This window comes from Triticum aestivum, chromosome 5D (genome assembly GCF_018294505.1).
Source record: "Triticum aestivum cultivar Chinese Spring chromosome 5D, IWGSC CS RefSeq v2.1, whole genome shotgun sequence".
NCBI classification, from domain to species: Eukaryota; Viridiplantae; Streptophyta; class Magnoliopsida; order Poales; family Poaceae; genus Triticum; species Triticum aestivum.
The window spans coordinates 494,695,619-494,719,045 of NC_057808.1; the positions used below are offsets into that span (position 1 = coordinate 494,695,619).

General features: G+C 44.2%; 1 protein-coding gene across 1 annotated transcript; it reads left to right on the top strand.

Annotated features, from left to right (window-relative positions):
* The first annotated feature begins 566 nt into the window (after window positions 1–566).
* LOC123125703 (blue copper protein 1a-like) lies at window positions 567–1,097 on the top strand. Its single transcript, XM_044546174.1, has one exon. The coding sequence runs from the start codon at window positions 567–569 to the stop codon at window positions 1,095–1,097; it is 531 nt and encodes a 176-aa protein (XP_044402109.1).
* Window positions 1,098–23,427: the final 22,330 nt, after the last annotated feature.

Sequence of the window (23,427 nt, forward strand, 5' to 3'; positions counted from 1 at the left end):
CACTTCGAACCAAAACAATCAATTTATATACATCTTTAAGTTACCTGCTATTGATCAACTCAATAAGTTGGCTTAGGAATCAATAAGCGGATGATGAGGATGATTACGGAGAAGAAGAGAACGAGTCCCCCTAAAGGAAGGAAGGAATATGCTGTCCTATCTGGGCTAATTAATTGATGAGCAAATAAACAGCTTCCTACACCAAAAACATGCGTCAAACTAAGACCACGCGCTTAGTTTTACACGACCAAACAATGAGCATCCGTCAGACTGATGCTGCGTATCCTCTGTTCCGATGAAGCCAATGCAACACTAAATTTGGCGCCACACTGACGCATTCAACTCCTGACACCATTGCGCCATCTGCAAGCTCCGGTCAGAGACAAGACGCGCTCCAGTGCCAACGATGATTACTAGTACGTATAGATACGTACCTCATTACTATATATACACGCAAAGCCAGAGCTAGAAGCACAACACACGATCGACCTGCATCCATCTAGCAGCAAGCCAGGAGAGCTAGCTATTGGATTATCTCGATCGCAAGGTTTGCTGCTTGCTCAGCGATGGCTTCCAAGCAGGTGCTCGTCGCCGTGGTCGCCACGGCCGCCCTCGCCGTGGCGTTCCTCCCGGGGCTCGCCGTCGCCACGGAGTACGTGGTCGGCGACGACAAGGGCTGGACCCTCGATTTCAACTACACGGCCTGGACCGAGACAAAGCAGTTTGTCGTCGGCGACACGCTAGGTAATGACATACCTCCATTAATCCATTCCGTCCACGCCGTACGCTTGATCGCTCCATTTTCTCTGCGACGCAAGGCTAATTTCGTGCTAACTATATTGATCGCAGTGTTCGAGTACAACAGCGGCGCCCACAATGTGGTGGAGGTGGGCGGGCCGGACTTCCTCTCGTGCACCAAGCCGGCCAATGCCGTCGTCTGGAACTCCGGCGAGGACCGTGTCACGCTCGACAAGGCCGGACGCAGGTGGTTCTTCTGCGCCGTCGGCCAGCATTGCCAGAACGGCATGAAGCTCAAGATCACCGTCCTTGAGACCGCTGCACCAACTCCCCAGCCGGCCCCGGCCCCGTTCGCATAATAAAAACTGGGGTACCCGAATCCCGAACACATGAACAAAGGGCCCGTTCAAAGGCCACATCATCTATATATATACCTATATATACCTACATTAATAAAGGACTATGTGTTTTTCTTTTGATTTTTTGTCTGTCCACGCATTTAGGGAAAGTGGTGGGTAAACCCACACCTGGTGCACCCACGCTGCACCCCTTATCCACATCATTCAATAGCTGCGAGATTCGTGCTGTGGACCAACTACTTTTGCGGATACCAGGTGATTAGCTGTAGAATATAAATTATCACTGATGTAGCTGTCTAGTATATTGTAGGCTTTAGATACTAGGTTACTAGGTGCTAGGTTGCATGCGCACTGTTCATGTCCCCGCTGCATACAGCTGCAGCTGACAGAGAGAGAAAGCGTGGGACTAGACCTCAACAGTAAGAGGTAAAAACATTGAGTGATAGAGTGAGAGCATATGAGAAAAGTTTGGAGGAAAACTTTCCTTTTCAGAAAATGAAGAAAGAGAGAGCTTGTGAGAGAGATATTTGCCTTCTTTGAGAGAGAGGGAGAGATCTTTTCATGGAAACAAGAGAGAGTTATTTTAGTAGTTTTCTGAGCTGTAAATTTTGAAGTAGATTTGCAGAGACAGTGTGTCAGAAAGAGGTGAAGATGGAATCCGCATTTGAGATATACTGTGTGAGAAAGAAATGCATGTTAGAGAGAGAGGTGAATAATGTTGGATGAGAAAGCTGCATGTGAGAAAGAGTGGTATGGGAGAGAAAAGTCACATCAGTCTGCTGAGTGAACAGTGACTGATGTGGCCTACTGTTCACGCATGGGGTTAATCTCTCGCGCGTCTAACTGTGTTGGGACTGATCTTGAGGAGTAGTGCAAGTCATGAACGGTCTAGATATAGGGTGCAGCGTGGGTGCACCTAGCTTGGGTATAGAAAAGCCACTCTCCACGCATTTAACAATTAATTTTTTCGTCCATCCATTCATAAAGTTTCCTACATAGCTATAGTTTGGACTCTGGACTAGTAACTGTGCGTTCCTGGGCCTACACGTCTCTTTCTTAGAGACCGTGAAAAATAAGTTGCCCTCTGTGAGGAATCAAATTGAGGATACTACGATCCGATCTCAGGAGCCGCCAGGAAAAAGCGCTCGTACCTAGCTGCCGCCCTCGTCTCCTGTGGTCTTAGGGCAATGGAGGCGTGGTGGATCTTAGTCCTTACCGGCGGGATGGCTTCGTTTTTGAATGTTCTTCTGAGTTTTCTAAGGGTTTGTGTACTCTCAGAGAGACGAAACGATGGCGGCTCTTTGAAGATGGAGTAAGATTCTCCCCCGTCTAGCCCCGTTCCCGGTGAAGCTTCTAGCTAGCATCATCGGAGGGCATGTGGAGGTTTGTCTCCGGCGGATCTCGCGGGATTTGGTCAGTGTTTGTCTTCAGTGGATCTATGTGGATCTAGTCTTGTTCGTGTATCTTCGTGTGCCCGTAGGTTGGATCCTTCCAATCTAAGGCCTTGTAAAATAACCCGGGTTTTTCTGAAGCACCAGCGCCTATTTCTATATGAGAGACGCCTAATTAAGCGTATATCATCTACAAATAAGCACCGGTGGAAAGGCTGGTTTATTCCTCTAAGCACCTTCTCTAAGTGTCTTGCATTGTACAAGGCATAAGCTTCTCTATAGCGGCGGCGGTTGCTGTTCTGCTGCGCTGGTCCTATAGGGTCTTAACACGACGACTTCCCGACTGTCTACTACAACAAGTTTTGTCAGGCTCCAGGGAGGGAGGGGCGATGACGGCGGCGCGCTTTCGGCTCATTTCAGTGCTTCTAGTCGTAGCTAGGTGACCTACGTGTTGGGGAACGTAGCATGCAATTTCAAAATTTTCCTACGCTCACGCAAGATCTATCTAGGAGATGCATAGCAACGAGAAGGGGAGAGTATGTCCACATACCCTCGTAGACTGAAAGCGGAAGCATTTGTTAACGCGGTTGATGTAGTCGAACTTCTTCTCGTTCCGACTGATCAAGTACCGAACGTACGGCACCTCTGAGTTCTGCACACGTTCAGCTCGATGACGTCCCTCGAACTCTTGATCCAGCAAAGTGTCGAGGAAGAGTTCCGTCAACACGACGGTGTGGTGACGCTGATGGTGAAGTAATCCGCGCAGGGCTTTGCCTAAGCACTACGTGAATATGACCGGAGGCGTAAACTCTGGAGGGGGGCGCCGCACACGGCTAACAATTGTTGGTGTGTGTTCTAGGCGCCCCCTCCCCATGTATATATAGGTGGGAGAGGGAGGGGAGCAGCCTTGGGGCGCCCCAAGTAGGAGGAATCCTACTTGGGGGCCTCCTCTAATTCGGCCTCCCCCTTTCCTTATCTCCGGAGGGGGGAAGGAAAGAGGGGAGAGGGGAAAGGAAGGGGGAATCCTATTCCCTCTATTTCCTTTCCTCCTCCCCTTTTCCTTTCTCCACTTAGATTGGCCCATATGGGGGCGCACCAGCACACAAGGGGCTGGTCTGTCCCGCCCTAGGCCCAATAAGGCCCATATCTTTGTCAAGGGGGGGGGGGTGCCCGGAACCCCTTCCGGTGACCCGATACATACCCGGTACCCCCGGAACACTTCCGGTATCCGAATACTATCATCCTATATATGAATCTTTACCTCTCGACCATTTCGAGACTCCTCGTCATGTCCATGATCTCATCCGGGACTCCGAACAACATACGGTCACCAAATCACATACCTCATATAATACAAAATCGTCATCGAACGTTAAGCGTGCGGACCCTACAGGTTCGAGAACTATGTAGACATGACCGAGACACCTCTCCGGTCAATAACCAATAGCGGAACCTGGATGCTCATATTGGTTCCCACATATTCGACGAAGATCTTTATCGGTCGTACCGTAATGACAATATACGTTATTCCCTTTGTCATCGGTATGTTACTTGCCCGTCGGTATCTTCATACCTAGTTCAATCTCGTTACCGGCAAGTCTCTTTACTCGTTCCGTAATGCATCATCCCGCAACTAACTCATTAGTCACATTGCTTACAAGGCTTATTATGATGTGCATTACCGAGAGGGCCCAGAGATACCTCTCCGATACTCGGAGTGACAAATCCTAATCTCGATACTCGAGTGACAAATCCAACCCCACAAACAACTTCGGAGATACCTGTAGAGCATATTTATAATCACCCAGTTATGTTGTGACGTTTGATAGCACACAAGGCATTCCTCCGGTATCTGGGAGTTGCATAATCTCATAGTCAAAGGAATATGTATATGACATGAAGAAAGCTATAGCAATAAAACTAACGGATGGGTCTTGTCCATCACATCATTCTCCTAATGATGTGATCCCGTTCATCAAATGACAACACATGTCTATGGTTAGAAAACTTAACCATCTTTGATTAACGAGATAGTCTAGTAGAGGCTTACTAGGGACACTTTGTTTTGTCTATGCTTAATGGGCCATAGTGGGAGATAGGAGGAGGCGGCCAAGTGGGAGGCCCCCCCCCCAAGCCCAATTCGAATTGGGGAGGGGGCCGGCCCCCCTTTCCTTCTCTTCTTCTCCCTCTTCCTTCTTCTCCTACTCCAACTAGGAAAAGGGGGGGAACGTACTCCTACTAGGGGCGCGCCATAGAGAGGGCCGGCCCTCCCCTCCTCCCCTCCTTTATATATGGGGGAGGGGGCACCCCATAGACACACAAGTTGATTGTTTAGCCGTGTGCGGTGCCCCCTCCACAGATTTCCACCTCGGTCATATCGTTGTAGTGCTTAGGCGAAGCCCTGCGTCGATAACTTCATCATCACCGTCATCACGCCGTTGTGCTGACGAAACTCTCCCTCGGCGTCAGCTTGATCAAGAGTACGAGGGACGTCACCGAGATGAACGGGTGTAGATCGCGGAGGTGCCGTGCGTTCGGTACTTGATCGGTTGGATCGCGAAGACGTTCGATTACATCAACCACGTTACTTAACGCTTCCGCTTTCGGTCTACGAGGGTACATGGACACACTCTCCCGCTTGTTGCTATGCATCACATAGATAGATCTTGCGTGATCGTAGGTAAAATTTTTGAAATACTGCGTTACCTGATACGTCTCCAACGTATCTATAATTTTTGATTCTTCCATGCTATTATATATTCTGTTTAGGATGTTTAATGGGCTTTATTATACACTTTTATATTATTTTTGGGACTAACCTATTAACCGGAGGCCCAGCCCAAATTGCTATTTTTTTGCCTATTTCAGTGTTTCGAAGGAAAATGATGTCAAACGGAGTCCAAACGGAATGAAACCTTCGGGAACGTGATTTTCGGAAAAATGTGATCCAGAGGACTTGGAGTGGACGTGAAGCAATCAACGAGGAGGCCACGAGGCAGGGAGGCGCGCCTGCCCCCCTGGGCGCGCCCCCACCCTCGTGGGCCCCTCGTAGCTCTCGTGACCGACCTCTTTCGCCTATATATACTCATATACCCTGGAAACATCATATACAGAGCCAAAACCCTATTTCCACCGCCGCAACCTTCTGTACGTGTGAGATCCCATCTTGGGGCCTTTTCCAGCGCTCCGCCGGAGGGGGCATTGATCACGGAGGGCTTCTACATCAACACCATAGCCTCTCCGATGATGTGAGTAGTTTACCTCAGACCTTCGGGTCCATAGTTATTAGCTAGATGGCTTCTTCTCTCTCTTTGGATCTCAATACAAAGTTCTCCTCGATTCTCTTGGAGATCTATTCGATGTAACTCTTCTTTTGCGGTGTGTTTGTCGAGATCCGATGAATTGTGGGTTTATGATCAAGATTATCTATGAACAATATTTGAATCTTCTCTGAATTCTTTTATGTATAATTGGTTATCTTTGCAAGTCTCTTCGAATTATCAGTTTGGTTTGGCCTACTAGATTGATCTTTCTTGCAACGGGAGAAGTGCTTAGCTTTGGGTTCAATCTTGCGGTGCTCGATCCCAGTGACAGTAGGGGAAACGACACGTATTGTATTGTTGCCATGAAGGATAAAAAGATGGGGTTTATATCATATTGCATGAGTTTATCCCTCTACATCATGTCATCTTGCTTAAAGCGTTACTCCGTCCTTATGAACTTAATACTCTAGATGCATGCTGGATAGCGGTCGATGTGTGGAGTAATAGTAGTAGATGCAGGCAGGAGTCGGTCTACTTGTCACGGACGTGATGCCTATATACATGATCATACCTAGATATTTTCATAACTATGCTCAATTCTATCAATTGCTCGACAGTAATTCGTTTACCCACCGTAATACTTAAGCTATCTTGAGAGAAGCCACTAGTGAAACCTATGGCCCCCGGGTCTATTTTCCATATTATTAATCTACTGTTATTTCTATCTTTGTTTATTTTGCAATCTTTACTTTCACTCTTTATCATAAAAATACCAAAAATATTATCTTATCATCTCTATCAGATCTCACTTTTGTAAGTGGCCGTGAAGGGATTGACAACCCCTTTATCGCGTTGGTTGCAAGGTTCTTATTTGTTTGTCTACGTGCGTGGGACTTGAGCGTGGTCTCCTACTGGATTGATACCTTGGTTCTCAAAAACTGAGGGAAATACTTACGCTACTTTACTGCATCACCCTTTCATCTTCAAGGGAAAACCAACGAAGTGCTCAAGAGGTAGCATTACCCAACAGTGGCATCTGAGCCAGGTTTATGCGTAGATGTTATATGCACGAGTAGAACACAAAGAGTTGTGGGCGATAATAGTCATAGTGCTTACCAGCATGTCATACTTTGATTCGGCGGTATTGTTGAATGAAGCGGCTCAGACCGACATTACGCGTACGCTTACGCGAGACTGGTTCTAGCGACGTGCTTCGCACACAGGTGGCTAGTGGGTGTATGTTTCTCCAACTTTAGTTGAATCGAGTGTGACTACGCCCGGTCCTTGTTGAAGGTTATAACAGCAAACCTGACAAAAAATCATTGTGGTTTTGATGCGTAGGTAAGAACGGTTCTTACTAAGCCCGTAGCAGCCACGTAAAACTTGCAACAACAAAGTAGAGGACGTCTAACTTGTTTTTGCAAGGCATGTTGTGATGTGATATGGTCAAGACATGATTATATAAATTGTTGTATGAGATGATCATGTTTTGTAACACAGTTATCGGGAACTGGCAGGAGCCATATGGTTGTCGCTTTATTGTATGAAATGCAATCGCCATGTAATTGCTTCACTTTATCACTAAGTGGTAGCGATAGTCGTAGAAGCAATAGTTGGCGAGACGACAACGATGCTTCGATGAAGATCAAGGTGTCAAGCCGGCGACGATGGTGATCTTGACGGTGCTTTGGAGATGGAGATCAAAGGCACAAGAAGATGATGGCCATATCATATAACTTATATTGATTGCATGTGATGTTTATCCTTTATGCATCTTATTTTGCTTAGTTCGGCGGTAGCATTATAAGATGATCTCTCACTAAATTTCAAGGTATAAGTGTTCTCCCTGAGTATGTACCGTTGCGACAGTACGTCGTGCCGAGACACCACGTGACGATCGGGTGTGATAAGCTCTACGTTCACATACAACGGGTGCTAGCCAGTTTTGCACACGCAGAATACTCGGGTTAAAATTGACGAGCCTAGCATATGCAGATATGGCCTCGGAACACTGAGACCGAAAGGTCGAGCGTGAATCATATACACTAGTAGAAAAGGGGGCTTTTGTCCCGGTTGGTAAGGGCCTTTAGTCCCGGTTTTTGAACCGGGACTAAAGGGTCGTTACTAATGCCTCCCCCCTTTAGTCCCGGTTCTTACACGAACCGGGACTAAAGGCCGTCCACGTGGACGCAGCCTGGAGCTCCACCTTTAGCCCAGTTGGTGTTACCAACCGGGACTAAAGGAAATTTTATGATATATTTTTTTTGAAATATTTTTTTTTCGTTTTTTTTTTATTTTCAAATTTCTGAATTATTTTAACCTCTAATCTCTAATCACCACCCCTCATCACTGCTCAATTTATCCTCTAATCTCTAATCATCCCTCATCATTCCAAATCATCTAACTTCCCGGATGGTCACCCATCCTCTCACTACTCCAGCCTGAGCACGCTTAACTTCCGGGTTCTATTCTCCCTCGTTTCCAAGTCTGCACTTGTTGCTTTCCTGACAATAGTAAGATGCCAATTCTATTAACCCTCAGGAATTTAGCTTGAGCATGAAGTGACACATTTCACTGTTTGAGTTTGAAACTATTGTTTTAAAAAACAATAATTATTTAGTAACACTAATATTTCTAGAATAATTAGTTTGACCATTGTTTGACCACTGTTTGACCACAGTTTGACCACAGTTTGACCAGATTTGACCAAAATTCAAAAAAACTGAAATAATTATTTAGTAACACTAATATTCTAGAATAATTAGTTTGACCATTGTTTGACCACAGTGACCACAATTTGAAATTTCTTGAATTTTTTTGCCTCTCCAGATCTTACAAGCCCCGTATCTTTTTTTCTGTTAGGTTTTTGAGGATTTTGAAAATGTTTAACGGGGTTCCCCCGATTAAATTCGGATGTAACTTTTCGGGTAGATGATTTTTCATATAAAAAACTTTTTAATCCGAGTTCGTATGCAAAAGTTATGCCCATTTTGAGAAATTCCAGAGAGATTTTGCAAATAAAGTCGAAATTCATATTTGTTAATTTTCCCAACAACTAGACCACATATCACATGGGAAACTTTTTTTTTGACATTTCCATCATTTTCTTTTGTTTTTTTCTAAAACTGAAAAGGCGGTCCACGGGCGGGGGGGGGGGGGGGGGGGGGGTAGAGTTTGATGGGCCCTTTAATAGCAAAAAGAATTTTCATAAAGAATGTTTTTGTTAGACATTTTAATAGCAAAAAGCATTATCATAAAGATTTTTTTGTTAGAAACTAAAATAACAAAATCTGTTTTTGAATAGAATCATAAAACATAGTAATAACAAAATCAAAGAATTCAAATTTGAAAACTAATGGCACTAACAGAAATTTTATAATTTTTGTGACCTAAAAGCAAAAAGAATTAAAAAATAAAATTTAATAAAATAAATAAAAATAGTAACAGTAAGTATTTTGTTGTAAGTAGAAACAAAATAAAATAAATAAAGCAACAAAGAAAAAAAAGTGCCATCTACTGGGCCACCACGGCCTGAATACGACTAGAAACCCAACCATGGGCCAGGATTCAGGCCCGCAGGTGGCCCAGTAGGCCCACAGGCACACAGTGTACGGTTAGGCCCGAAAGCCTGCAATTGAGAGGAGCTCGAGAGGGTGGGCGCAGCAGCGCTTATAAACCACTCTCGAGCTCTCTCAACTAGCGAGGTGGGACTAAACTTTGGCCGCGACGCGGGCAGCACATGTCCTTTGGTCCCGGTTGGTGGCACCAACCGGGACTAAAGGACTAACCTTTAGTCCCGGTTCGTGCCACCAACCGGTACTAATGGGCATCGCACCCTTTAGTCCCGATTCGTGGCACCAACCGGGACTAAAGGGCCCAGGTAAACCGGGACTAATGCCTTAGCCGCACGAACCGGGACCAATGCGCACATTAGTCCCGGTTCGTGACTGAACCGGGACTAATGTGAATATTGCCCTGTGACGAAAGCCCTGTTTTGTACTAGTGATAGTAGATATGATCAACATAGTGATGTTCACCATTGAAAACTACTCCATCTCACGTGATGATCGGACATGGTTTAGTTGATTTGGATCACGTGATCACTTAGATGATTAGAGGGATATCTATCTAAGTGGGAGTTCTTAAGTAATATGATTAATTGAACTTTAATTTATCATGAACTTAGTCCTGATAGTATTTGCATAACTATGTTATAGATCAATAGCTCGCGATGTAGCTCCCCGTTTATTTTTTATATGTTCCTAGAGAAAAATAAATTGAAAGATGTTAGTAGCAATGATGCGGACTAGCTCCGTGATCTGAAGATTATCCTCATTGCTACACAGAAGTATTATGTCCTTGATGCACCGCTAGGTGACGGACCTATTGCAGGAGCAGATGCAGACGTTATGAACGTTTGGCAAGCTCGGTATGATGACTACTTGATAGTTTAGTGCACCATGCTTTACGGCTTAGAACCGGGACTTCAAAAAGGTTTTGAACGCCACGAAGCATATAAGATGTTCCAAGAGCTGAAATTGGTATTTCAGACTCAGGCCCGCATCAAGAGGTATGAGACCTCTGACAAGTACTTTTCCTACAAGATGGAGGAGAATAGCTCAACCAGTGAGCATGTGCTCAGATTGTCTGAGTACTACAATCGCTTGAATCAAGTGGGAGTTAATCTTCCAGATAAAATAGTGACTGACAGAGTTCTCTAGTCACTATCACCAAGTTACTAGAACTTCGTGATGAACTATAATATGCAAGGGATGACGAAAACGATTCCCGAGCTCTTCGTGATGCTGAAATCGACGAAGGTACTCCCTCCATTCCGAATTACTTGTCGCATGTATGGATGTATCTAGATGTATTTTAGTTCTAGATACATCCATTTCTGCGACGAGTAATTTGGAACGGAGGGAGTAGAAATCAAGAAAAGCATCAAATGTTGATGATTGACAAGACCACTAGTTTCAAATAAAAGGGCAAGGGAAAGAAAGGGAACTTCAAGAAGAATGGCAAGCAAGTTGCCACTGCCATGAAGAAGCCCAAAGCTAGACCCAAGCCTGGAACTGAGTGCTTCTACTGGAAAGGAAATGGTCACTGGAAGCGGAACTGCCCCAAGTATTTGGTGGAGAAGAAGGTGTTGGGGAACGTAGTAATTTCAAAAAATTTCCTACGCGCACGCAAGATCATGGTGATGCATAGCAACGAGAGGGGAGAGTGTTGTCCACGTACCCTCGTAGACCGACAGCGGAAGCATTATAACAACGCGGTTGATGTAGTCGTACGTCTTCACGATCCGACCGATCAAGTACCGAACGCACGGCACCTCCGAGTTCTACACACGTTCAGCTCGATGACGTCCCTCGAACTCCGATCCAGCCGAGTGTTGAGGGAGAGTTTCGTCAGCACGACGGCGTGGTGACGATGATGATGTTCCACCGACGCAGGGCTTCGCCTAAGCTCCGCAACGGTATTATCGAGGTGTAATATGGTGGAGGGGGGCACCGCACACGGCTAAGAGATCTCAAGGATCAATTGTTGTGTCTCTGGGGTGCCCCCTGCCCCCGTATATAAAGGAGCAAGGGGGAGGCAGCCGGCCAAGGGGAGAGGCGCGCCAAAGGGGGGGAGTCCTACTCCCACCGGGAGTAGGACTCCTCCTTTCCTTGTGGGAGTAGGAGAAGGGAAGGGAGAAGGAGAAAGAAGGAAGGGGGCGCCCCCTTCCCTAGTCCAATTCGGACCAGATCATGGGGAGGGGCGCGGCCACCTTTTGAGGCCTTTCTCTCCTTTCCCGTATGGCCCATTAAGGCCCAATACGAATTCCCGTAACTCTTCGGTACTCCGAAAAATACCCGAATCACTCGGAACCTTTCCGAAGTCTGAATATAGTCGTCCAATATATCGATCTTTACGTCTCGGCCATTTCGAGACTCCTCGTCATGTCCCCGATCTCATCCAGGACTCCGAACTCCTTCGGTACATCAAAACTCAATAAAACTGTCATCGTAACGTTAAGCGTGCGGACCCTTCGGGTTCGAGAACTATGTAGACATGACTGAGACACTTCTCCGGTCAATAACCAATAGCAGGACCTGGATGCCCATATTGGCTCCCACATATTCTACGAAGATCTTTATCGGTCAGACCGCATAACAACATACGTTGTTCCCTTTGTTATCGGTATGTTACTTGCCCGAGATTCGATCGTCGGTATCTCGATACCTAGTTCAATCTCGTTACCGGCAAGTCTCTTTACTCGTTCCGTAATACATCATCCCGCAACTAACTCATTAGTCACAATGCTTGCAAGGCTTATAGTGATGTGCATTACTGAGTGGGCCCAGAGATACCTCTCCGACAATCGGAGTGACAAATCCTAATCTCGAAATACGCCAACCCAACAAGTACCTTTGGAGACACCTGTAGAGCACCTTTATAATCACCCATTTACGTTGTGACGTTTGGTAGCACACAAAGTGTTCCTCCGGTAAACGGGAGTTGCATAATCTCATAGTCATAGGAACATGTATAAGTCATGAAGAAAGCAATAGCAACATACTAAACGATCGGGTGCTAAGCTAACGGAATGGGTCAAGTCAATCACGTCATTCTCCTAATGAGGTGATCCCGTTAATCAAATGACAACTCATGTCTATGGCTAGGAAACATAACCATCTTTGATTAACGAGCTAGTCAAGTAGAGGCATACTAGTGACACTCTGTTTGTCTATGTATTCACACATGTATTATGTTTCTGGTTAATACAATTCTAGCATGAATAATAAACATTTATCATGATATAAGGAAATAAATAATACTTTATTATTGCCTCTAGGGCATATTTCCTTCAGTCTCCCACTTGCACTAGAGTCAATAATCTAGTTCACATCTCCATGTGATTTAACATCAATAATTCACATCACCATGTGATTTAACATCTATAATTCACATCACCATGTGATTAACACCCATAGTTCACATTTGTTATGTGACCAACACCCAAAGGGTTTACTAGAGTCAATAATCTAGTTCACATCGCTATGTGATTAACACCCAAAGAGTACTAAGGTGTGATCATGTTTTGTGAGATAATTTTAGTCAACGGGTCTGTCACATTCAGATCCGTAAGTATTTTTGCAAATTTCTATGTCTACAATGCTCTGCACGGAGCTACTCTAGCTAATTGCTCCCACTTTCAATATGTATCTAGACCGAGACTTAGAGTCATCTAGATTTAGTGTCAAAACTTGCATCGACGTAACCCTTTACGACGAACCTTTTGTCACTTCCATAATCGAGAAACATATCCTTATTCCACTAAGGATAATTTTGACCGCTGTCCAGTGATCTACTCCTAGATCACTATTGTACTCCCTTGCCAAAATCAGTGTAGGGTAGACAATAGATCTGGTACACAGCATGGCATACTTTATAGAACCTATGGCCGAGGCATAGGGAATGACTTTCATTCTCTTTCTATCTTCTGCCGTGGTCGGGCTTTGAGTCTTACTCAATTTCACACCTTGTAACACAGGCAAGAACTCTTTCTTTGACTGTTCCATTTTGAACTACTTCAAAATCTTGTTAAGGTATGTACTCATTGAAAAACTTATCAAGCGTCTTCATCTATCTCTATAGATCTTGATGCTCAATATGTAAGCAGCTTCACCGAGGTCTATCTTTGAAAAACTCCTTTCAAACACTCCTTTATGCTTTGCAGAATAATTCTACATTATTTCTGATCAACAATATGTCATTCACATATACTTATGAGAAATGTTGTAGTGCTCCCACACACTTTCTTGTAAATACAGGCTTCACCGCAAGTCTGTATAAAACTATATCCTTTGATCAACTTATCAAGGCGTATATTCCAACTCCGAGATGCTTGCACCAGTCCATAGATGGATCGCTGGAGTTTGCATATTTTGTTAGCACATTTAGGATTGACAAAACCTCCTGGTTGCATCATATACAACTCTTCTTTAGTAAATCCATTAAGGCATGTAGTTTTGTTTATCCATTTGCCAGATTTCATAAAATGCGGCAATTGCTAATATGATTCAGACAGACTTTAAGCATAGATACGAGTGAGAAACTCTCTCATCGTAGTCAACACCTTGAACTTGTCGAAAACCTTTTGCGATAATTCTAGCTTTGTAGATAGTGACACTACTATCAGCGTCCGTCTTCCTCTTGAAGATCCATTTAATCTCAATGGCTCGCCGATCATTGGGCAAGTCAATCAAAGTCCATACGTTGTTCTCATATATGGATCTTATCTCAGATTTCATGGCCTCAAGCCATTTTGCGGAATCTGGGCTCACCATCGCTTCTTCATAGTTCGTAGTTTCATCATGGTCTAGTAACATAACCTCCAGAACAGGATTGCCGTACCACTCTGGTGCGGATCTTACTCTGGTTGACCTACGAGGTTCAGTAATAACTTGATCTGAAGTTTCATGATCATCATCATTAACTTCCTCACTAATTGGTATAGGCGTCACAGAAACTGGTTTCTGCGATGAACTACTTTCCAATAAGGGAGCAGGTACAATTACCTCATCAAGTTCTACTTTCCTCCCACTCACTTATTTCGAGAGAAACTCCTTCTCTAGAAAGAATCCATACTAAGCAACAAAGGTCTTGCCTTCGGATCTGTGATAGAAGGTGTACCCAACTGTCTCCTTTGGGTATCCTATGAAGACACATTTCTCCGATTTGGGTTTGAGCTTATCAGGATGAAACTTTTTCACATAAGCATTGCAACCCTAAATTTCAAGAAACGACAACTTTGGTTTCTTGCCAAACCACAGTTCATAAGGCGTCATCTCAACGGATATTGATGGTGCCCTATTTAACGTGAATGTAGCTGTCTCTAATGCATAACCCCAAAACGATAGTGGTAGATCGGTAAGAGACATCACATATCGCACCATATCTAATAAAGTATGGTTACGATGTTCGGACACACCATTACACTGTGGTGTTCCAGGTGGCATGAATTTGTGAAACTATTCCACATTATTTTAATTGAAGACCAAACTCGTAACTCAAATATTTGTCTCCGCGATCAGATCGTAGAAACTTTATTTTCTTGTTACGATGATTTTCTACTTCACTCTGAAATTATATGAACTTTTCAAATGTTTCAGACTTCTGTTTCATTAAGTAGATATACCCATATCTGCTCAAATCATCTGTGAAGGTCAGAAAATAATGATACCTGCTACGAGACTCAATATTCATCGGGCCACATACATCTGTATGTATGATTTCCAACAAATCTGTTGCTCTCTCCATAGTTCCAGAGAACGGCGTTTTTAGTCATCTTGCCCATGAGGCATGGTTCGCAAGCATCAAGTGATTCATAATCAAGTGATTCCAAAATCCCATCAGTATGGAGTTTCTTCATGCGCTTTACACCAATATGACCTAAACGGCAGTGCCACAAATATGTTGCATTATCATTATTAACTTTGCATCTTTTGGCTTCATTATTATGAATATGTGTATCACTACGATCGAGATCCAACAAACCATTTTCGTTGGTGTGTATGACCATAGAAGGTTTTTATTAATGTAAACAGAACAACAATTGTTCTCTAACTTAAATGAATAACCGTTTTGCAATAAACATGATCAAATCATATTCATGCTCAACGCAAACACCAAATAACACTTATTTAGTATCAACACTAATCCCGAAAGTACAAGAAGTGTGCGATGATGATCATATCAATCTTGGAACTACTTCCAACACACATCGTCACCTCGTCTTTTACTAGTCTCTGTTTATTCTGCAACTCCCTGATTTGAGTTACTATTCTTTAGCAACTGAACCAGTATCAAATACTGAGGGGTTGCTATAAACACTAGTAAGTACACATCAATAACATGTATATCCAATATACCTTTGTTCACTTTGCCATCTTTCTTATCCACCAAATACTTGGGGTAGTTCCGCTTCCAGTGACCAGTCCCTTTCCAGTAGAAGCACTTGGTCTCAGGCTTAGGACCAGACTTAGGCTTCTTCACTTGAGCAGCAACTTGCTTGCCGTTCTTCTTGAAGTTTCCCTTCTTCCCTTTGCCCTTTTCTTGAAACTAGTGGTCTCGTCAACCATCAACACTTGATGTTTTTCTTGATTTCTACCTTCGTCGATTTCAGCATGACGAAGAGCTCGGGAATTACTTTCGTCATCCCTTGCATACTGTAGTTCATCATGAAGTTCTACTAACTTGGTGATGGTGAATAGAGAATTCTATCAATCACTATTTTATCTGGAAGATTAACTCCCACTTGATTCAAGCGATTGTAGTACCCAGACAATCTGAGCACATGCTCACTAGTTGAGCGATTCTCCTCCATCTTTTAGCTATAGAACTTGTTGGAGACTTCATATCTCTCAACTCGGGTATTTGCTTGAAATATTAACTTCAACTCCTGGAACATCTTATATGGTCCATGACGTTCAAAACGTCTTTGAAGTCCCGATTCTAAGCTGTTAAGCATGGTGCACTAAACTATCAAGTAGTCATCATATTGAGCTAGCCAAACGTTCATAACGTCTGCATCTGCTCCTGCAATAGGTCTGTCACCTAGCGGTGCATCAAGGACATAATTCTTCTGTGCAGCAATGAGGATAATCCTCAGATCACGGATCCAATCCGCATCTTTGCTACTAACATCTTTCAACATAATTTTTCTCTAGGAACATATCAAAAATAAACACAGGGAAGCAACAACGCGAGCTATTGATCTATAACATAATTTGCAAAACACTATCAGGACTAAGTTCATGATAAATTTAAGTTCAATTAATCATATTACTTAAGAACTCCCACTTAGATAGACATCCCTCTAATCATCTAAGTGATTACGTGATCCAAATCAACTAAACCATGTCCGATCATCACGTGAGATGGAGTAGTTTCAATGGTGAACATCACTATGTTGATCATATCTACTATATGATTCACGCTCGACCTTTCGGTCTCCGTGTTCCGAGGCCATATCTGTACATATGCTAGGCTCGTCAAGTTTAACCTGAGTATTCCGCGTGTGCAACTGTTTTGCACCCGTTGTATTTGAACGTAGAGCCTATCACACCCGATTAACACGTAGTGTCTCAGCACGAAGAACTTTCGCAACGGTACATACTCAGGGAGAACACTTTTGTCTTGAAATTTTAGTGAGAGATCATCTTATAATGCTACCGTTAATCAAAGCAAGATAAGATGCATAAAGGATTAACATCACATGCAATCAATATAAGTGATATGATATGGCCATCATCATCTTGTGCTTGTGATCTCCATCTCCGAAGCACCGTGCTCGTGATCTCCATCTCCAAAGCACCGTCATGATCACCATCATCACCGGCTCGACACCTTGATCTCCATCGTAGTATCGTTGTCGTCTCGCCAACTTATTGCTTTTACGACTATCGCTACCGCTTAGTGATAAAGTAAAACTATTACATGGCGATTGCATCTCATACAATAAAGCGACAACCATATGGCTCCTGCCAGTTGCCGATAACTCGGTTACAAAACATGATCATCTCATACAACACATTATATCACATCATGTCTTGACCATATCACATCACAACATGCCCTGCAAAAACAAGTTAGACGTCCTCTACTTTGTTGTTGCATGTTTTATGTGGCTGCTACGGGCTTAGCAAGAACCGTTCTTACCTACGCATCAAAACCACAACGATAGTTTGTCAAGTTGGTGCTGTTTTAACCTTCGCAAGGACCGGGCGTAGCCACACTCGGTTCAACTAAAGTGAGAGAGACAGACACCCGCCGGTCACCTTTAAGCAACGAGTGCTCGCAACGGTGAAACCAGTCTCGCGTAAGCGTACGCGTAATGTCGGTCCGGGCCGCTTCATCTCACAATACCGCTGAACCAAAGTATGACATGCTGGTAAGCAGTATGACTTATATCGCCCACAACTCACTTGTGTTCTACTCGTGCATAGCATCAACGCATAAAACCAGGCTCGGATGCCACTGTTGGGGAACGTAGTAATTTCAAAAAATTTCCTATGCGCACGCAAGATCATGGTGATGCATAGCAACGAGAGGGGAGAGTGTTGTCCACGTACCCTCATAGACCGACAACGGAAGCGTTATAACAACGCGGTTGATGTAGTCGTACGTCTTCACGATCCGACCGGTCAAGTACCGAACGCACGGCACCTCCGAGTTCTACACACGTTCAGCTCGATGACGTCCCTCGAACTCCGATCCAGCCGAGTGTTGAGGGAGAGTTTCGTCAGCACGACGGCGTGGTGACGATGATGATGTTCCACCGACGCAGGGCTTCGCCTAAGCTCCGCAACGGTATTATCGAGGTGTAATATGGTGGAGGGGGCACCGCACACGGCTAAGAGATCTCAAGGATCAATTGTTGTGTCTCTGGGGTGCCCCCCTGCCCCCGTATATAAAGGAGCAAGGGGGAGGCAGCCAGCCAAGGGGAGAGGCGCGCCAAAGGGGGGGAGTCCATACTCCCACCGGGAGTAGGACTCCTCCTTTCCTTGTGGGAGTAGGAGAAGGGAAGGGAGAAGGAGAAAGAAGGAAGGGGGCGCCCCCCTTCCCTAGTCCAATTCGGACCAGATCATGGGGAGGGGCGCGGCCACCTTTTAAGGCCTTTCTCTCCGTTCCCGTATGGCCCATTAAGGCCCAATACGAATCCCCGTAACTCTTCGGTACTCCGAAAAATACCCGAATCACTCGGAACCTTTCCGAAGTCCGAATATAGTCGTCCAATATATCGATCTTTACGTCTCGGCCATTTCAAGACTCCTCGTCATGTCCCCGATCTCATCCGGGACTCCGAACTCCTTCAGTACATCAAAACTCAATAAAACTGTCATCGTAACGTTAAGCGTGCGGACCCTTCGGGTTCGAGAACTATGTAGACATGACCGAGACACTTCTCCGGTCAATAACCAATAGCGGGACCTGGATGCCCATATTGGCTCCCACATATTCTACGAAGATCTTTATCGGTCAGACCGCATAACAACATACGTTGTTCTCTTTGTTATCGGTATGTTACTTGCCCGAGATTCGATCGTCGGTATCTCGATACCTAGTTCAATCTCGTTACCGGCAAGTCTCTTTACTCGTTCCGTAATACATCATCCCGCAACTAACTCATTAGTCACAATGCTTGCAAGGCTTATAGTGATGTGCATTACCGAGTGGGCCCAGAGATACCTCTCCGACAATCGGAGTGACAAATCCTAATCTCGAAATACGCCAACCCAACAAGTACCTTTGGAGACACCTGTAGAGCACCTTTATAATCACCCATTTACGTTGTGACGTTTGATAGCACACAAAGTGTTCCTCCGGTAAACGGGAGTTGCATAATCTCATAGTCATAGGAACATGTATAAGTCATGAAGAAAGCAATAGCAACATACTAAATGATCGGGTGCTAAGCTAACGGAATGGGTCAAGTCAATCACGTCATTCTCCTAATGAGGTGATCCCGTTAATCAAATGACAACTCATGTCTATGGCTAGGGAACATAACCATCTTTGATTAACGAGCTAGTCAAGTAGAGGCATACTAGTGACACTCTGTTTGTCTATGTATTCACACATGTATTATGTTTCCGGTTAATACAATTCTAGCATGAATAATAAACATTTATCATGATATAAGGAAATAAATAATACTTTATTATTGCCTCTAGGGCATATTTCCTTCAGAAGGATGGCAAAATGAAAGGTATATTCGATATACATGTTATTGATGTGTACCTTACTAATGCTCACAGTAGCGCCTGGGTATTTGATACTGGTTCTGTTGCTAATATTTGCAACTCAAAACAGGGGCTACGGGTTAAGCGAAGATTGGCTAAACACGAGGTGAAGATGTGCGTGGCAAATGGTTCCAAAGTCGATGTGATCGCCGTCGGCACGCTACCTCTACATCTACCTTCGGGATTAGTTTTAGACCTGAATAATTGTTATTTGGTGTCAGCGTTAAGCATGAACATTATATCTGGATCCTGTTTGATGCGAGACGGTTATTCATCTAAATCAGAGAATAATGGTTATTCTATTTATATGAGTAATATCTTTTATGGTCATGCACCCTTGATGAGTGGTCTATTTCTACTAAATCTTGATAGTAGTGATACACATATTCATAGTATTGAAGCCAAAAGATATAAGTTTAATAATGATAGTGCAACTTATTTGTGGCACTGTCGTTTATGTCATATTGGTGTAAAGCGCATGAAGAAACTCCATGTTGATGGGCTTTTGGAATCACTTGATTATGAATCACTTGATGCTTGCGAACCATGCCTCATGGGCAAGATGACTAAAACTCCGTTCTCCGGAACAATGGAGCGAGCAACAGACTTGTTGGAAATAATACATACTGATGTATGCGGTCCGATGAGTGTTGATACTCGCGGCAGGTATCGTTATTTTCTGACCTTCATAGATGATTTGAGTAGATATGGGTATATCTACTTGACGAAACATAAGTCTGAAACATTTGAAAAGTTCAAAGAATTTCAGAGTGAAGTGGAAAATCATCGTAACAAGAAAATAAAGTTTCTACAATCTGATCGTGGAGGAGAATATTTGAGTTACGAGTTTGGTCTTCATTTGAAACAATGCGGAATAGTTTCGCAACTCATTCCACCCGGAACACCACAGCGTAATGGTGTGTCCGAACACGTAATCGTACTTTATTAGATATGGGGCGATCTATGATGTCTCTTACTGATTTACCGCTATCGTTTTGGGGTTATGCTTTAGAGGCGGCTGCATTCACGTTAAATAGGACACCATCTAAATCCGTTGAGACGACACCATATGAACTGTGGTTTGGCAAGAAACCCAAGTTGTCGTTTCTTAAAGTTTGGGGCTGCGATGCTTATGTGAAAAAGATTCAACCTGATAAGCTCGAACCCGAATTAGAGAAATGTGTCTTCGTAGGATACCCAAAGGAGACTGTTGGGTACACCTTCTATCACAGATCCGAAGGCAAAATATTCGTTGCTAAGAATGGATCCTTTCTAGAGAAGGAGTTTCTCTCGAAAGAAGTGAGTGGGAGGAAAGTAGAACTTGATGAGGTAATTGTACATGCTCCCTTATTGGAAAGTAGTTCATCACAGAAATCAGTTCCAGTGATTCCTACACCAATTAGTGACGAAGCTAATGATGATGATCATGGAAACTTCTGATCAAGTTACTACCGAACCTCGTTGGTCAACCAGAGTAAGATCCGCACCAGAGTGGTACGGTAATCCTGTTCTGGAAGTCATGTTACTTGACCATGACGAACCTACAAACTATGAGGAACCGATGATGAGCCCAGATTCCGCGAAATGGCTTGAGGCCGTGAAATCTGAGATGGGATCCATGTATGAGAACAAAATGTGGACTTTGGTTGACTTGCCCGATGATCGGCAAGCCATGGAGAATAAATGGATCTTCAAGAAGAAGACTGACGTTGACGCTAATGTTACTGTCTACAAAGCTCGACTTGTTGCGAAAGGTTTTCGACAAGTTCAAGGAGTTGACTACGATGAGACCTTCTCACCCGTAGCGATGCTTAAGTCTGTCCGAATCATGTTAGCAATTGCCGCATTTTATGATTATGAAATTTGGCAAATAGATGTCAAAACTGCATTCCTTAATGGATATGTTAAAGAAGAGTTGTATATGATGCAACCAGAAGGTTTTGTCAATCCAAAAAGGTGCTAACAAAGTGTGCAAGCTTCAACGATCCATTTATGGACTAGTGCAAGCCTCTCAGAGTTGGAATATACGCTTTGATAGTGTGATCAAAGCATATGGTTTTATACAGACTTTTGGAGAAGGCTGTATTTACAAGAAAGTGAGTGGGAGCATTACATCATTTCTGATAAGTATATGTGAATGACATATTGTTGATCGGAAATAATGTAGAATTTTCTGGAAAAATCATAAAGGAGTGTTTGAAAGTAGTTTTTCAAAGAAAGACCTCAATGAAGCTGGTTACATATTGAGCATCAAGATCTATAGAGATAGATCAAGACGCTTGATAAATTTTTTCAATGAGTACATACCTTGACAAGTTTTTGAAGTAGTTCAAAATGGAATAGTCAAAGAAGTAGTTCTTGCATGTGTTGCAAGGTGTGAAGTTGAGTAAAGATTCAAAACCCGACCACGGCAGAAAATAGAAAAGAGAATGAAAAGTCATTCCCTATGCCTCGGTCATAGGTTCTATAAAGTATGATATGCTATGTACCAGACCTATTGTGTACCTCACCATGAGTTTGGAAAGAGGGTACAATAGTGATCCAGGACTGGCAAGAGGGTACACTAATCATGCACACAAACTTGTATGATCAAGATCAGGGACTCACGGGAAGATATCACAACACAACTCTAAAACATAAATAAGTCATACAAGCATCATAATACAAGCCAGGGGCCTGGAGGGCTCGAATACAAGTGCTCGATCATAGACAAGTTAGCGGAAGCAACAATATCTGAGTACAGACATAAGTCAACAAGTTGCCATAAGATGGCTAGCACAAACTGGGATACAGATCGAAAGAGGCGCATACCTCCTGCCTGGGATCCTCCTAAACTACTCCTGGTCGTCGTCAGCGGCCTGCACGTAGTAGTAGGCACCTCCGGTGTAGCAGGAGTCGTCGTCGACGGTGGCGTCTGGCTCCTGGGCTCCAGCATCTGGTTGTGACAACCAGGAAGAAAGGAAAGGGGGAAAAGGGGGAGAAAAGCGACCGTGAGTACTCATCCAAAGTACTCGCAAGCAAGGATCTACACTACTTATGCATGGGTATCTGTGTAAAGGGGCAATATCGGTGGACTGAACTGCAGAATGCCAGAATAAGAGGGGGATAGCTAGTCCTGTCGAAGACTATGCTTCTCGCAGCCTCCATCTTGCAGCATGTAGAAGAGAGTAGATGGTAAGTTCACCAAGTAGCATCGCATAGCATAAACCTACCCGGCGATCTTCCCCTCGTCGCCCTGTGTGAGAGCGATCACCGGGTTATATCTGGCACTTGGAAGGGTGTGTTTTATTAAGTATCCGGTTCTAGTTGTCATAAGGTCAAGGTACAACTCTAGGTCGTCCTTTTACCGAGGGACACAGCTATTCGAATAGATAAACTTCCCTGTAGGGGTGCACCACATAACCCAACACACTCGATCCCATTTGGCCGGACAAACTTTCCTGGGTCATGCCCAGCCTCGAAAGATCAACACATCGCAGCCCTACCTAGGCACAACAGAGAGGTCAGCACGCCGGTCTAAATCCTATGGCGCAGGGGTCTGGGCCCATCGCCCATTGCACACCTGCACGTTGCGAGGGCGGCCGGAAGCAGACCTAGCAACCTCCATTTCAAAGGAAGTTGCGTTACGCGGACCAATCCGGCGCGCGCCGCTCAGTCGCTGACGTCACGAAGGCTTCGGCTGATACCACGACGTCGAGTGCCCATATCTTTCCCACGTAGTTGGTTAGTGCGTATAGACCAAATGGCCAGACTCAGATCAAATACCAAGAACTCGTTAAGCGTGTTATTTTGAAGTAACCGCGGACGCCGACTAGGGCCAGGCCCACCTCTCTCCTAGGTGGTCTCAACCTGCCCTGTCACTCCGCCTCAAAGTAACAGTCGG